General features: G+C 36.3%; 1 protein-coding gene across 1 annotated transcript in view; it reads right to left on the reverse strand.

Moving 5' to 3' along the window:
- Positions 1 to 2,734: 2,734 nt before the first annotated feature.
- The window catches only part of Gpc5 (glypican 5), a 465,019-nt gene continuing 452,576 nt past the window's right edge, over positions 2,735 to 15,177 (reverse strand). Inside the window, exon 6 of the mRNA XM_032917607.1 lies at positions 2,735 to 3,413. Coding sequence (XP_032773498.1) covers positions 3,275 to 3,413 — 139 coding nt within the window. The 3' untranslated portion in view covers positions 2,735 to 3,274. The remainder of the gene's footprint in view (positions 3,414 to 15,177) is intronic.

The raw sequence follows: 15,177 nt of genomic DNA on the forward strand, positions 1-15,177 counted from the left end.
CTGCAATCGCACAAACTTTACACATACACACGTAATTGATAGATGGGAGAAACAATGCCCCAACCACACCATACAATGCATTATTCCTTTTCCACAGCTTACATAACCCAGCAAAATCTTTCAAACAATCTACAATTACAATGTGATTACATTTTAGTTTTCTTTTAGTGAATGATTATGAAACAATAGTGTGTTTTCCAATACCTTTGCAAGAAATAACATTATGTAATACAGGTAAAGAAAACAAATTATTCTTAAAAATAACCCCACATATATTCATAACGAAGAAACTTGTTATAGATTAACAAAATGTAAGCAAACAAGATAGTTTTTTCAGCCAGTTTCTCTCACTGGCAGGCAGTAATTTGCAGTTACAAAGAAAGAAGTAATTATGTCATTATTTATCTTTGAAAGTAATCTTGTAAGAATCTTAAAAGAATCATAAATCTAAACTTTTATATGAAAATCAGTCATTCAATCTTAAATCCACAAAATGCATATCTACTCATCAGCAATTCTTAATAAATCACATCAGGATGCTGAGGGCAAAAATGGGAATAAGAAATAAATCATCACCAGTTCAGCCTCAGTGAGGGTCACGTCACCCAGTTCTGTCATTGTTCTTGTTCCCTGACCATAAAGGGTTCCTAGCTTAACTAATAAGAGTAGCCTTTCTGAACTTCAGATTGTTCTCTAAGAATTTTTACATCAGAGACACATCTCAAATTAGCTTCACTAACAACTATTTTTTTTCTAAATATTTTCTAAGGGTGGTAGTCATTTTTGAAAATCTATGTCTCTTAAGTTCTTCTTTACGGCGATAAGAGAATCATAATGTACTCCAGGAGCGATGCCTCTAAGAAAGCAAGCATTAGTCTTGTGAACACCAGAGATACTGCCCAGGGAGCAACTGGAAGCCCCCTTAAAATTTCCATATAATTCTTAGATTAAGAGAGATGTGAGGGCAGCAAGCAGGGCAGGACACCATAGCAGCATAAAGCCCTCAGGAAACATAGTTCTCAGGGCCGAGACATACCCAGGCCCACCCACGTTTCTGAGGTAACCAGGGGCTTGCATTCCAAGAGTTCTAAAGCCATTTGTTGTTCCTCCTGTGTGGCCCTCAGCAAAGATCATTGCATCTCTACTTTTGTACTCAAAGAAAACCTTGTCCACTCACTGGGTCATTTGTCAGGCATTATAGAAGTCAGATGTTTTTGTCTTGCAGTACAATGAGCTGATTATTACCAGTCTGCTACATTGTCAACTGTGTGCTATAGTTCCAAACAACACACACTTACAAACCACTCAGTGCCACTTGTCAAACACACTTTGACGAACAAAGGCAATCACTCTGGCAGCTGCAGGTCTTCGTCTGTGTTGGTTGGTGTTGACTTGGAACGGGTTTAGCAGAGCTAAATCGATATCACCAAGCAATATCTTGTGCATACAGGGGACTTAAGACATGCCGATTAGACTCCGCGTGGACAGCCTGCCTGCTGGAATCTTTTAACCCGAGTTGTTGTTCAGTCAAAATGAGATTTCCATTTTGTACCAGGACAACTACAGTATATGTCTGTTTGGTCCTCTACACAGTCTTAATTTCCTATACCCTGATTGATTGCCAGGACACTCGACCACAAATCCTCACACTAAGGTCTTCTCCTAAGAAAAAATGTACAGAAGTATGTAATAAAAGTGTACTCAGCCTGGGCATTCAGTCGCTAATATATTGGTTTTGAGCCACCAGAAACTCAGGAAATAAAATAATACCCTACGTTTTCTTGAGGTCTCAGTAGTTTCCCTTTGGGCCGAGATGAATTTCAGCTGCAAGTGTTCTTGTTTCTGTGGAGAATAAAATTTCCAAGCAGGAGGAAACTTGTCGGGATGAGTTCCTGGTAAATTCGGGAGGTGTAGTCACAGATGGTCTGCAAACTACTGCTTCTGGACAGCAGATCGCCAGGCGACCTCTGCCCACAATTTACCCCTCCTCACGGTTGCTTCAGCTCCTGATGGAACTGCAAAGCTTTCTGTCTCCAGACATACCTCAGCACGTGGGTCACTGGCAGCATAATGTAGCTGCTTCACCTTGGAGCCTAGTCTTTGAAGGAAATGTTTTTAGCTTTACCTACGTGAAGGACTTAGGTTTGCTCTCAGATATTCCTCATATGCTTTACTCTGATACTTATTTTTTTCTGAAAAGAACTTGCCCCTGGTGCTGACAAACAAAGGAGTTGTGGAGGTATCACGGCGTGTGCAAATGGATGAGCAATGCAGGGCTCAGTGCCTCCTAGGAGAAAGCCAGCCCTGTAAACACTAGCCTCTGTGTTCCCTTCACATAGACTGTCACTGGATTTAGAGGCTCATGAACTGAGTTCAAATAACTGTCTCTGGTGAACCTAAATGACAACAGTCATACACGTCACTCAAATAGACCCCACATGCAAATAAAATTCAGAACTATTTGGATTTTCTTTAGTATCATACGGAAAATGATCAATTATCTACACCAACCTCTGATTAAAATGAAGATGTATTCGTTCATAAATGGCTACAGAACGATTACAACTTAAGGAATAATCCTTCTTATAAGAAAGTAATGCAAAATATGCAGTGTGAATGTTATTTATAATATATAACACATTGTTCTAATTAATAAATAGCTTTAATGCAATGTTCTTTTGTGTAATTATCATAATATGGCTTATGTATTATATGTTAAACCCAGCAATGTATATGACATAAAAGATCAAATGGAAATATTTAATGAGCACACACCAGTGAGACTATATACCTAATATGTATAATGTGAAAAATATAAATAGCAGAAATGAAGGCCATTTATTTATAAGCTAAGTTTTGTTAAGGATGTCGCAATGTTTATGACAATGTTCATATAGTTATATGAAAGGATTTTCTGGCTTTTGTGGTCGGATAGATGTTTTCTTTAGTGATCGTAGTTGTCCCTAGACTTACAGCTTCATGACTGAAAATGAATGTACCCTGAAAGGTTCACTACTGAAGTGGAAGGGGTAAAGACCTGCTTGTCACAGATGCACACTGTTCAAACATACCATTGGAACTGAGTTTAAATGATGATGACTTTACAAAGTGTTTCTGGAACAAGAGATATAAGTAAATCATTCCGAAGATCAACGTAGGTGGATATAGGACACACTTAGTAATCAAATATGTTAGAAAGCATTCACATACCATTTAAAGCTGATAATAAAATAGAGATCAATATAAAATATAATAAAATCGATATAATAAAAATTTAAAAACCTGTACTTACCTGGATCACATGCTTCAGTTTGTCAATGATCTGGTTTATCACAGGATCAGTTCCTCTGACTCTGACTTCAGGATTTGCAGACTGGGCTTTGACGCCATTTCCAACCACACGCTGAGCGTAGCTAATGGAGGGGAAAGGGAAGAGTCATGATTTGCAGACTGGCCAGGAGCATCTTCAGAGCACCTTGAGACACCTGGTTTGGAATTTCATTCTCTGGGAACAGACACGAGGGCTGTGCTTCCCAGAATGTAGATGGATGAGCCATTGTGCCATTCTACTGAGGGGACATGACTATAGGGAAAATAACAAAAGATGGATTCAGCTTGTAACTGTGTTTAACAACATGATATATAGTGTGTGAGTGAATGTGGGTGCATGGGCATGTGTGTGTGTGTGTGTGTGTGTGTGTGTGTGTGTGTGTGTGTGTGATGTTAATAACTCTGGCAATTCTGGCTGAATAACATGTGTTTATACCAACAATATCCATGTCAATTTATTTTATGTAGTACTTAGATAATCCCCAGTATAATACACACACAAATACACACAAACACACACAAACACACACAAACATGCACATATTCACACATATATAAACATGCATTTAGACACGCAAGGCAAAATTACTGAGTTTACAATGAAATAAAATCCACAAAATCTTTTGTAGATATAGGAATATATGAAATAATCTACCTCAAGTCATATAGAAAAATTAGTAATGGGATGATTTCACAGGCAGTAGAAAATATATAAATTCATCAGTCCCTAAAATGTATCAATTCCCACTCTATTCAACATTCTATACCAATAAACTTGGTGAAAAAGGAGGTGAAATAGTTGTTCTCAAAATGTTCCTTACCAACCTAGGAATATAGAATGTCAATACTAATTAAATCATTCACTGATACATTCATTCATTTAATTTTACCAGATTTCAAAGTTCCATAGTAGAATCCAGCCATATAACTACACTTGTTTTCTGGACAGTATACTGTATTTATATAAGTATTGTAAGTAATCTCTGATACTTTTCTTGTATTAATGACAAGGATAACACCCCTGAAAGGAAAATGGAAAAGGGATGTGAACAGCATGAAAGTTTATGAAATCAACTAATATCATTAAGGATGCATTTACTTTGGGAAATGGTTCATTTGTTCTAATTAGAACATTTTCCTTTATTTATTTTTTAAAAATTGTTTTGCTTATTTATATTACAAAAGTTACCTCCTTCCCAGATACCCCTTCAAGAGTTCTTCACGCCATTCCCCATTCCCTTTTCCTCTGAGAGGGAGCTCCTATGTACCCCACCCCCACCCTACCTTCTACTCAACCTCCACCTGCATCCACCTTGCCTGGGACATCAAGTCTCTACAGGATTAGGCACATCCTTTCCCACTGAGGTCAGACAAGGCAATCCTCTGCTACACATGTGCTAGGGGCTATGGGCCAGCCCATGTACACTCTTTGGTTGGTGGCTTGGTCTCTGGGAACTCCCAGGAGTACAGGATAGATGATACTTATCATTTTATAGTAGAAAATGATGCATGATTTTCTTCACAAATCTCAGTAAACATTCAGGTTTGTCAGAGAAATAGCAGCCATCACTGGAAGGCTGCCAAATGATTTATACAACTTATTCTAAAAACACAACCACAGTTACAGCAATAGAATGCAATGCTCACTCTCAACTTCAGTGAAGCTATTAATTAGCTCACATTCCTATCCCTTCACAGACCAGCAAGAATTTTAACATGTAGTGAAGGTAGCTGGTGTTAATCTAAGGAACTTCTTGTTTTAAGTGTTTTTATTATCAGTTTTATGATACTCTTGATTAATTAAATAAGGCCAAGTAAAATTTATCAGAATTATGACTGATGAGGAATCACATTCAGCTACTTATAATTAAATATTTTTTATTTATTATTATTCTCTTATTTGTATAGTAAAAACATTATAAAATATAATAAAAATCAGTGAAATATGGTTTACTGAAAGCAATTTCTTCCTTGTTTTGTAAGAGTAATAACAGTATGACATATGGTCTAATATTCATGCTACAATAGTTCAAGTGAAAAAGATGGGTGATATCAAGTGTTGGCAAGAACACAATGTGACTAGAACTCTCTTCCACTGTAGCATCTGTCAGTCTGTTCTAGTGTAGTTGTGATTCATTCATGCTCATTGTGGTACTGTATTTCCTTCATATATGCTTCCATTTATTTGTGTGTGACAATATTAATGGTACAAAGGAAACAGTAAAATAATGAAATTAAATAAAACCCAGCTACATTAAAAAAGACTGACAAGTTACACAGACTAAAATAAAAGATGATAAAAAATATACTTTATGATTTATTATATTTTGAAAAGCAACCACCTTCAAAATATGTATTATATTTTGAAAACCAAGTCACTTTCAAAGACATCCACGACCAGTGGCTCTCAATTGTGGGTCGGGACTCCATTTTGGATCAAAGAACCTTTTCATTGGAGCCCCCCAAAGACCATCAGAACAAATATTTATATTACAATTTATAATAGAGGCAAAATTACAGTGATGAAGTAGCAATGAACATAATTACCTGGTTAGGACATCAGCAAAAGATGAGGAACTGTATTAAAAATCATAGCATTAAGAAGGTCAAGAATAGGACATTAAGTGTAGAGACGAGGTTGCTGTCCCACAGTAAAACTGACCCAGAATTGTTCCCATCTGAAAGAACTGCAGTGACAAAAATGGAGAAGAGACTGAGGGACAGGAGGTCCAGTGACCAGTGCAAATTGAGATCCAGCTCAAGGGGACATCTAAGGCCTGACACTATCATTAATGCTATGGCGTGTTTACGAACAGGAGCCTAGCATGATTGCCCTCTGAAAGGCCGAACAAGCTGCTGAAATAGTTAGATCCAGGTATTTACACACAACCAATGGACAGAAGCCAAGGACCCTTGTGGTAGAATTAGGGGAAAGCTGGAAGAAGCTGAGGAGGAGAGTGATCCTGTAGGAGGACCAGCAGACTCAACTAACCTGGACCCCTGAGATTGCTCAAATGCTGAGCCACCAACCAGGCAGCACACACCAGCTGATATGAGGTCCCCAACACATATACAGCAGAGGACTGCTGGATCTTGACTCAGTGAGAGAAGATGCACCTAACCCTCAAGAGACTTGGGGCCCCAAGGAGTGGGGAGTTATGGTGGGGTAGAGATTGGGGAGTGGGAGCATCCTCTTGGAGATGGGGGAGGAGGTATGGAATGTGTAACAGTCAGAGGGCATATCTGCAGGGAGATAAAGGTTAAAATGTAAAAAAAAATATAATAATAATAATAATAATAATAATAAGAATAATAATAATCAGAAAAACAACAGAAAAGAAAGGTTAAAAACCACGGCTGTAGAGAGGAACAGAATTCACCTTTTTGACTTGATCTTAATTAATCAACAGTGCTTATTAAAATAAAAGAGGACTGGGCTAAAAGGTGAGATTTGGACACTCTACTATATAACTTATGTATATATTTTTAAAAAATATACTTAAATATTCTGTTATTTCTTATAGAATTCATAAAAATATTCTTTCATTAAGCAATTGTTAGATAAACAATACACAGGCAAATATACCAATGGTTCATAATGGTGCATGTTCATTGTACCTGGTACTGTGTTACATCAGGACATTTCCATGCACTTTGCACTGTACGGTAAGCATGTCTACCTCACAGTTGCCTGTCCTCATCTACGCCCTCCCCTTCCAGCCAGACCCGTCTGTTACCTAGACAGTCTCACGTCTAACGTCTTGCCATAGATTCATACACAGAAAGAAATATTTCCATCATCACTAAACAAATGATTGAGGAGTCTAGTTTGAATTTAAAACCTTCTCCCATAGACAAATTTATATGCACAAATATGTTTTTTAAATTAAATAAAACTTTCTAACAAATGTGTTTAATTTCATTATGAAATTTCTATACATCATTATTTCTTTTTTTCTGAATGTAACAGTAATGAGAAAACATTTCAAGCATTCCCGTGGTAGTATTTAAATAGATTTGAAAACAAGTTAACATTTCATTGAGAAGAAACAGAGAGAATATTTTTTAAATGTGGAAGTAAAAGCCCCACCAGATGTGCTAATTTTTTTCTCAGCAGAAGTGGTAATGAATGCTAACAATGTACTGGAGTAGTCACTAGAAGGAGGACTTGTCCTCATCAACAGGGACAAAGGCAAGCACGTACAAACACACCTGTATACCCTCATGCATGCACACATGCCTGAGTGTGCATGCGTTACAAAAGACTAAATGTTGATTAATAAGAGTTCATTTCTCTCTATACTGGACACTGACAACATAAATTAAGCGCCAGTAAGTCTATGGATAGTGTGTTACTAGGAAATATTAATGTGATTCCTGACTTGACTGGCAATGCCTACTTAAAACCACTCTTATAACTTATTGACTGGCAGATCCTAGTTTTGTAGAATGCAATACAATTTGATGCAGATTCATTCCAGAATTATAGTATTTTGATATATGGTTACAAAATTTCTGGTGAGAAGTCCAGAACCTGACTCTGAGATATAAACAACTTCAAAGGACCTATCACGGATGTTATCGCCAGGTCAACTGCTACAGGACGCAAAGCGTGATGGCGTTAGCTATGAGCAAGGCACTTGGTCAGATGTTTCTCCTTACCCAAACTGCAGTATATATCAGCAGTTAAAAATCATAAATGGAAATATAATTGCTGCTATTATTTTTGTTGTTTCCACTATAAATTACCTTTAAACCCTCTCCTTCCTGTCTTTCTCTTTTCTGGTAGCAAATACAATGTAAATACTGGTAGTTTTGCCTAAGGATTTCTTCTTAGAATCTTGCCTGAACAACACTGCTGAGTGCTGTTCTGTGAATGGTCCAGCTGTATAACATTTGTCCCTACATGCAAAGTCTAATTTTGAAACCTCAGCCTAGAAAGAACTCTCATGACTGACTTTATGATCCAGATTTATGGAAATAACCTTTTATGGTAGATTGATGCTCACAGGAGCTTTAGAGAATAAAGACAATCGTAGAGTCAATTCGCAATGATTAAACTTTTTATGGTTTTACAATCTTACTTCAATTGTTAGGACATATAACAATTTTCAAAATACTAGCTACCATTTATTTAGCTTTGTAATTACATATGTCATATCTCAATACAATATTTTATTTCTGATTTTGCTGATATCCAAATAAATATAATTAATCAACTGAGATCCTATTTTGGAATTGTTATTATTTATAAATAACTAATTTCTGTCATGAATGTGATGGTTTGTGATTTGCTTTAGATGGTGATAATATTTTTAAAAATCATTTTATGCTTTACAAATAATGAACTTTCAGCACACTACTGTAATTAAACAATTAAGAAAAAGATATTTAGGAAGACTAGAAAGCATGGACACATGAAAAACTAGATATGACTATGTCTTCGGCCTCACTTTGTTTGGCAAGGTACAGATCACTGCTTACCAGTTTAGCCAAGAGAGCCACGGGGAAGCAGTTTTATAGCAGTTTATAAAATAATCATCTGTGCGAGCCAGACGGAAGGTACGTCAACACGTGAAGCACCTGAACCACTGGAGCCAGAAGGAAGCCGCATCTCAGAAAACATTAAACACACACTGCTGTACGTACGTTTGCCTCTAAATGAAGCTGGAACACTTTCAACCCAAATCCAAAATTACATTTAAAAGAAAAGATCATCTACCATGATCAAGTAAACTTCATCCTAAAGATCCAGGGATGGTTTAACACACATAAATTGATAAATCTAATCTACCAAAAACAGACTGATCACAAACCACATGATCATCTCATTAGGTGCAGAAAGTCATTTGACAAAATCCAACACCACTTTATGATAAAATTCCTGAAGGGAATATGGGTCACCATATGTCACCATAATAGGGACAGTTTACAACAAGTCCATATTCAACATCAACTTAAATATAAAGATACTCAAAACAATTCCACTAAACTCAAGAACAAGACAAGGTTGTTCACTCTATCCAAACCCGTGGAAATACAGAATTTGAAATTTTATCTAGAGCAATGAGACAACTGAAGGAGAACAAGGGATACAAATTTGAAATGAAGTAGCCAAAGTATCTTCGTTTGCAGATGATTTTATATAAATAAGCATCCTTAAAGTGCCCACTGTGAAATTCCTGTAGCTGACATGTTAACTCATTAAAATCAGTAGTCCCCTATGTACAGATGACAAATGGTTGGAGAAAGAAATTAGGGAAATAACACTTTTCATAATTGCCTCAAAAATCTTAAAATATCTGGTGGTAACTTTAACAAGGTAGGTTAGAGACATATAGTAAAAAGCTTTAAGGCAATAAATAAAGAAATTGAAGAAGATATCAGAATATAGAACAAGCTCCCATGATCACATATCAGGTAGTATTAATATAGTAAAAATAAACATCCTACCAAAAGTAATCTAAAGATTCAATGTAATCCCCATCAAAATTCCAAAACAATTATTCATAGACCTTGAAAGAACAATTTTCAGCATAAATAACCAGGATGGCTTAAATGATCCTGAATTATAAAAGAATAGTTGTTGATATTGTCATCCCTGATTTAAAGTTGTACTGTAGCATTGGCAGAAAACAGACACACTGTTAATACAATCAGACTGAAGACTCAGAGATAAATCCCCACACCTATGTATACACTGAAGGAAGGAAAGAACTTAAATAAAGTATGCTGATCGACATGTTTGTCTGTATATAGAAGAATCCAAATAGATCCATATTATGACCTTGCACAAAACTCAACTGTAAATGGATCCATGGTGTCAACATACAACCAGATACACTGAACCCAATAGAAGAGGAAGTGAAGAAGATCTCTGAACATATTGGCACAGAAAAAGACTTTTGAACACTACATAGTTGGTACAGGTACAGACACTATGATCAACAGTCAATGAATGGGACCTCATGAAACTGAAAACTTGTCATTTGGACAAGGGAGCTGCCTGCAGAACAGGAAGAGATTTTCATCACCCACATATCCAATAGAGGGTCAATATTCGAAAATATATCAAGAACTATAAACTAGATGTCAAGAAAACAAAAAATCCAGAAGCAAACTGGGAATAGATATATCTCAAGGACCAGCTATGTTGTTCTTGAGCATATACCTAAAGAATAATTCATTCTATCAAAAGACATTTGCTCATACAAATTCATTGTTACTCTACTCACAAGAGCCAGAAATGAAAAACAACCTAGAATTCCCTCAAGAGATTAATGGATAATCATAATGTGGTACAGTGTGAGCAGGGGAATATTACTTAGCCATTAAAAATGAAATTCACAGGGAAATATATAAAACTAGGAAAAAAATGTCATTCTAAGTGAGGTAACAGATCCAGAAAGATACTTATCAGTAGACAGCCAATGGAAAGTGAAAAATGGCACCTTTGAGGTTCCTTGTCTCATAACATATCAGATCTTTCCTATTTTTAAGGTTTATTTCAATAGTCTTTGTTTTTATTTTTATTTACTTTTATCTCCCTTTCTCCTACAAGTCCTTTATGGATATATTATGGTTTCCAGTTTAGTATTTTTTATGGTATTCTTGAGTGTACACACAAGTAGGTTTCTGTTTCTTGTGAGATTTTTTAGGCCCTTTTCTTCTATTTGATTTTTAGTATTCTGATGTGTTAATTGAAGTGGACATTTCTGGTTTCCTTGGAGACTAATCGTGTCATGTGGTTTATTTTTTTCTGAAAACTGTCTTATGAGAGTATGCTTTTCATGATGCAGGGCATGAGAACAGACATGGAATTTTTCTGGAAGCAGCCTGGAAAAGGAGCATGTGACGATTTCCTAGAGCGGACACTGGAGAGAATGCGTGATGCTTGGAAAGCGTATATATATGATCTCACAGTCAGTGGACAATCTGTGCTGTATTAGTTCACTTTGCCACTCATTGTGGTTGTCTCATTTGACATCACTTCATAGAGATACATGACCAAAGAACTTCTTGAGGTGTTCTGGAAGCTTTTTGGTGCTTCTGAGGACTCAGGTTGATTGGCAGAGCCTCATGGCTTCTTCTGGATCAATCTGCCATTGCTGATTCGTGAATGGTAATTTCTAGTGGATCAAGCTACCCCTGCTGACTGGTGTGAACTGAACTGCTGATATCCTGACAGTGCAGTTAAGATTCACCCCAAAGAACCATTTCTAATCAGGTCCACATCCTCTTTTGCCCTATGAATGTTTCCTTGCCACTCCCGATGTTGGGTGATAGGCTGGAAGGGAAGTTAAAGCATTTACATACACTTATTAAAATAGGCTTTGAAAATATAAGCCTACAGTTAATCTTTGCTTTATATTGTTTCATTATATTATTGTCCCTTAGATGCCTATTTGTTTGTTAATGAGAGATGTATCCAGATTAGAAGGAAAGTGGAGAGAGAAAGGGAGGGGTAAGTGAAGGGAAACCATTTTCAGAACATATTATGTGATAAAAATAAACAAATAAAAATAACAAAGATATTTAGAAAGTACAATAATTGGAAAATACCAAAACACTCTGGAAATTAATATTTTGATAATTCCTGTCAAAACAAAATTAAAATCACAGAACTTCTGAATTAAATTGGATATAAGGTCATGAGAATCACCTTAAAGTAAAGCACACAAAATGACAAAATGTTTGTGTGAGGGCAGAACACCTTTTGGCACGGTTCTGAAGTGTATGTATCCAAAGTTAAGGGTTCACAAGGCCAGACTTTGTCTCCTCCTACAGGGGTGCCATTCCCTCCCACTAGTTCTAGGATACTACATTCTGGTTCTGCTTGATGCCCATCCTCCCTGTGTTACCTCACATCAACTCAGCAATGTCTGAAAATTCGCTATTTCCAAAGAAAGTCACAGACTCTGGTTTATAAACCCGTCATTGGTGCTCCATGCTGACTCACTATACAGCTATTATAGAAAAATGTACAAGCTCTATGAACAACACCAGAAAAATTCTCTGTGACTTTCATCAAAGTCACACTCTCTTATCTTGACATTGAAAAATCATTATTACAAAATTTTGTATTGCACAAAGCATTTACTAAACTATAATGTTAATTTTGTCAAATTCAGTATGCTTTGGGAAAAATATATTCTATTACAGAAATTGTTATCATAAATACAGCATTTAGATATTGTATATTTTCAATGACTTCTAATAAAAATTAGTCATATGGAAGATAATACAAATGATCTAATATATAAAAGCAGATACAATATCTTACAATCAATATTTTTGTGCTGGGGCTCTCTCTTCATAGTAAAGCATTTGCCCTGCATGTCCAAGGCCCTGTGTATAATGCCCACCATAGCAAATAAAATTTAAAACATTTAAATTTTATTTAAACAAATAAATTTATTACATTCAAAAATCCCAGATGTAGAACCATGTTTTCTAAAGACACCGCAGGAGTAGCTGTTACAAGGATGTTGACAATTAATACCTTGGAGACCCACACAAGCATAAAAAAATTCATTTTAGACACATCTAAGCTAGAGTAATAGCAACTGTGACATTATTCCTATCTGATCAGTTTCATAAAATTAAACATGTCCATTAAGTTCACCTTAGTTTCTCCATTTTATATCAATGACTCAAAACATATATTTAAAGTTTTCCCTTTTTAAAATTGGTTTAAGAATGAAATAGTATTTTTATTGATATTTTGCATTTTAAGTTACTTCTGTTTTATCACTGTAAGACTGGGAGGGTCAAGAGCAGGCTGAATCTCCCACACTGCCCAGAAGAAATACACCTGTAGCAAGAAAACAGTACTTGGCATTCATCTCTTAGCCTAGAGCCTAATGCATGTCTTTTGTCTGCCTTTGGTGACAACAACATAAATTTAGAGCTGGAAGGGACCTTAGAGGTCATTTAGTTCAACTCAGCCATCTCTTCAAACAAATTGAGGAGGTATGTTTATTTCATCATTTTGTATGTATGTGCAGTGGATTTCTAAAGGCTTCTGAGACAGCTTTTCATAAAAGGCACAGACTCTATAAAACAAAGGAAAACGAAAAATAATGAAGGCAAATGGAAGAAAGTTATATGTGGAGATAGAAGGAGAGAGACAAAATAGGTCATATTACCTTCCGATTACCAACCACAAAGAGGACATGTCAGGGTATGTTTGAAACAATGTTTTGGTCAACTGCTGATCTCCTAAATATGTTTATGAATCTTTAAGTAATCCAGTATAAACAATTCAGTAAAAATATTGAACAAATTAAAACAGATGTTCATGGTCCCAAGGACCTAGTGGCTTCACATTTCTAGGCTGCTATCTCACTGTGTGTGCATGGTTCTCATTCTCCCAGAAGGTCTGCAAAGCAGTCTCAGGGATCCTTAGAATGTACAGATTCTACACTCCATGCATTCCTACTCATGTTAGGGATTAGTCACTTGATTCTCTCTCTATTGTTGTTGTTGTTGTTGTTGCTGTTGCTGTTGCTGTTGTTGTTGTTGATATTATTATTATTGTTATTATTATTGTTTTCCTGGTTTCTTTTTAAGTCTTTCAAAAATTACATGCATATATTTTTTAGAAGAAAGAGGTAGATATGGGAAATAGAGAGATGAGGGAGAAAGAGAAAGGGAGAGATTATTAATAATACATACATGATAGAAAGATGATAGGTAGATAAGATAATGGATAGATAGATAGATAGATAGATAGATAGATAGATAGATAGATAGATAGATAGTCAGGTAGCAATTTGAAATTAAAAGAATGAGATATGTTGAAGGGCCAGGGACAATTAGAGTCATATAATGAGTCAGAGGAACAGTTTGGGGTCTGTAACCTAAAAGCTGATAGCCCAAGTATCCAGCTTCCTGGAATTTCTTCCTTCTGTTGCTCCTGATAGTCTGAACTCAGCTTTTTTTTCTATTTCCCCTTTTCCCATATTATGCATTATTATTTAGCATAACTTCATCTTAATGAATCTGGGGAATTATAGAGATGTATGATGTAGCAAAATAGAAAATGCTGACAAACAACTCCCTCTCACTGTACACATCAGCCATTTACAGTCAATTCTTTAAAAAATGTAAACTCTCAGACTTCCCATCCAGAAATCAGCTGAGCATATAATATATAAACCACTTTTTCTTGCCTTCTCCTCTAGCTCTCCCTACACATGCATGCTGATTATTGAAATATGTATCATACCCAGAGGCAGGCAGGATAAAACAGGTATATGTGTCAGCCCAGCTGCACTGTGCTCACACGTGCTTGCTGGCCACCCGGAGCAACCACAGACATCAATCTTACCTACAGCATAGGGCAGAGAAAGGCATTAAGCCATCTTCTCAAAGGTAAAAGAAGAAATTAAACTTAAAAATGGTCGTTTATATAAAATGATATACAGAAAATGATGTGTTTAAAAAAAGAATCGGGCATAGACAAGAGAGAGACAGGAAAACTCAGCACGTGTCATCACCCTTCAGAAAGGGACTAAGAGTATCATGCTGAAGTCTCAGATAGAAATACACTTAAGAAGTAAAAGGCTAATCAGAAGGCACATTTAGGAATTTTCTTTAAGCTGGTTAACTTTGAGAAGTATGGAGGTCATACCATTTAGAAAAATGGCAGGAAAGGTACAAAGACAAATAGGTTCCCGGTGACACTGTGAGAGATGCCTCAGATTGCTTTTACAGGAGACCAAAGATACAGGAGCAGGTCCTCTATCCACACAGGAATCCACAGAGGGAAGTTCAGGCAGTAATTGAATCGGAAGCCCGTGGGGGAAGAGCAAAGTAAAATAATGACAGGAGTGAGGTCAGATA

The sequence above is a fragment of the Rattus rattus genome, chromosome 12 (genome assembly GCF_011064425.1).
Source record: "Rattus rattus isolate New Zealand chromosome 12, Rrattus_CSIRO_v1, whole genome shotgun sequence".
In the NCBI taxonomy this organism is placed as follows: Eukaryota; Metazoa; Chordata; class Mammalia; order Rodentia; family Muridae; genus Rattus; species Rattus rattus.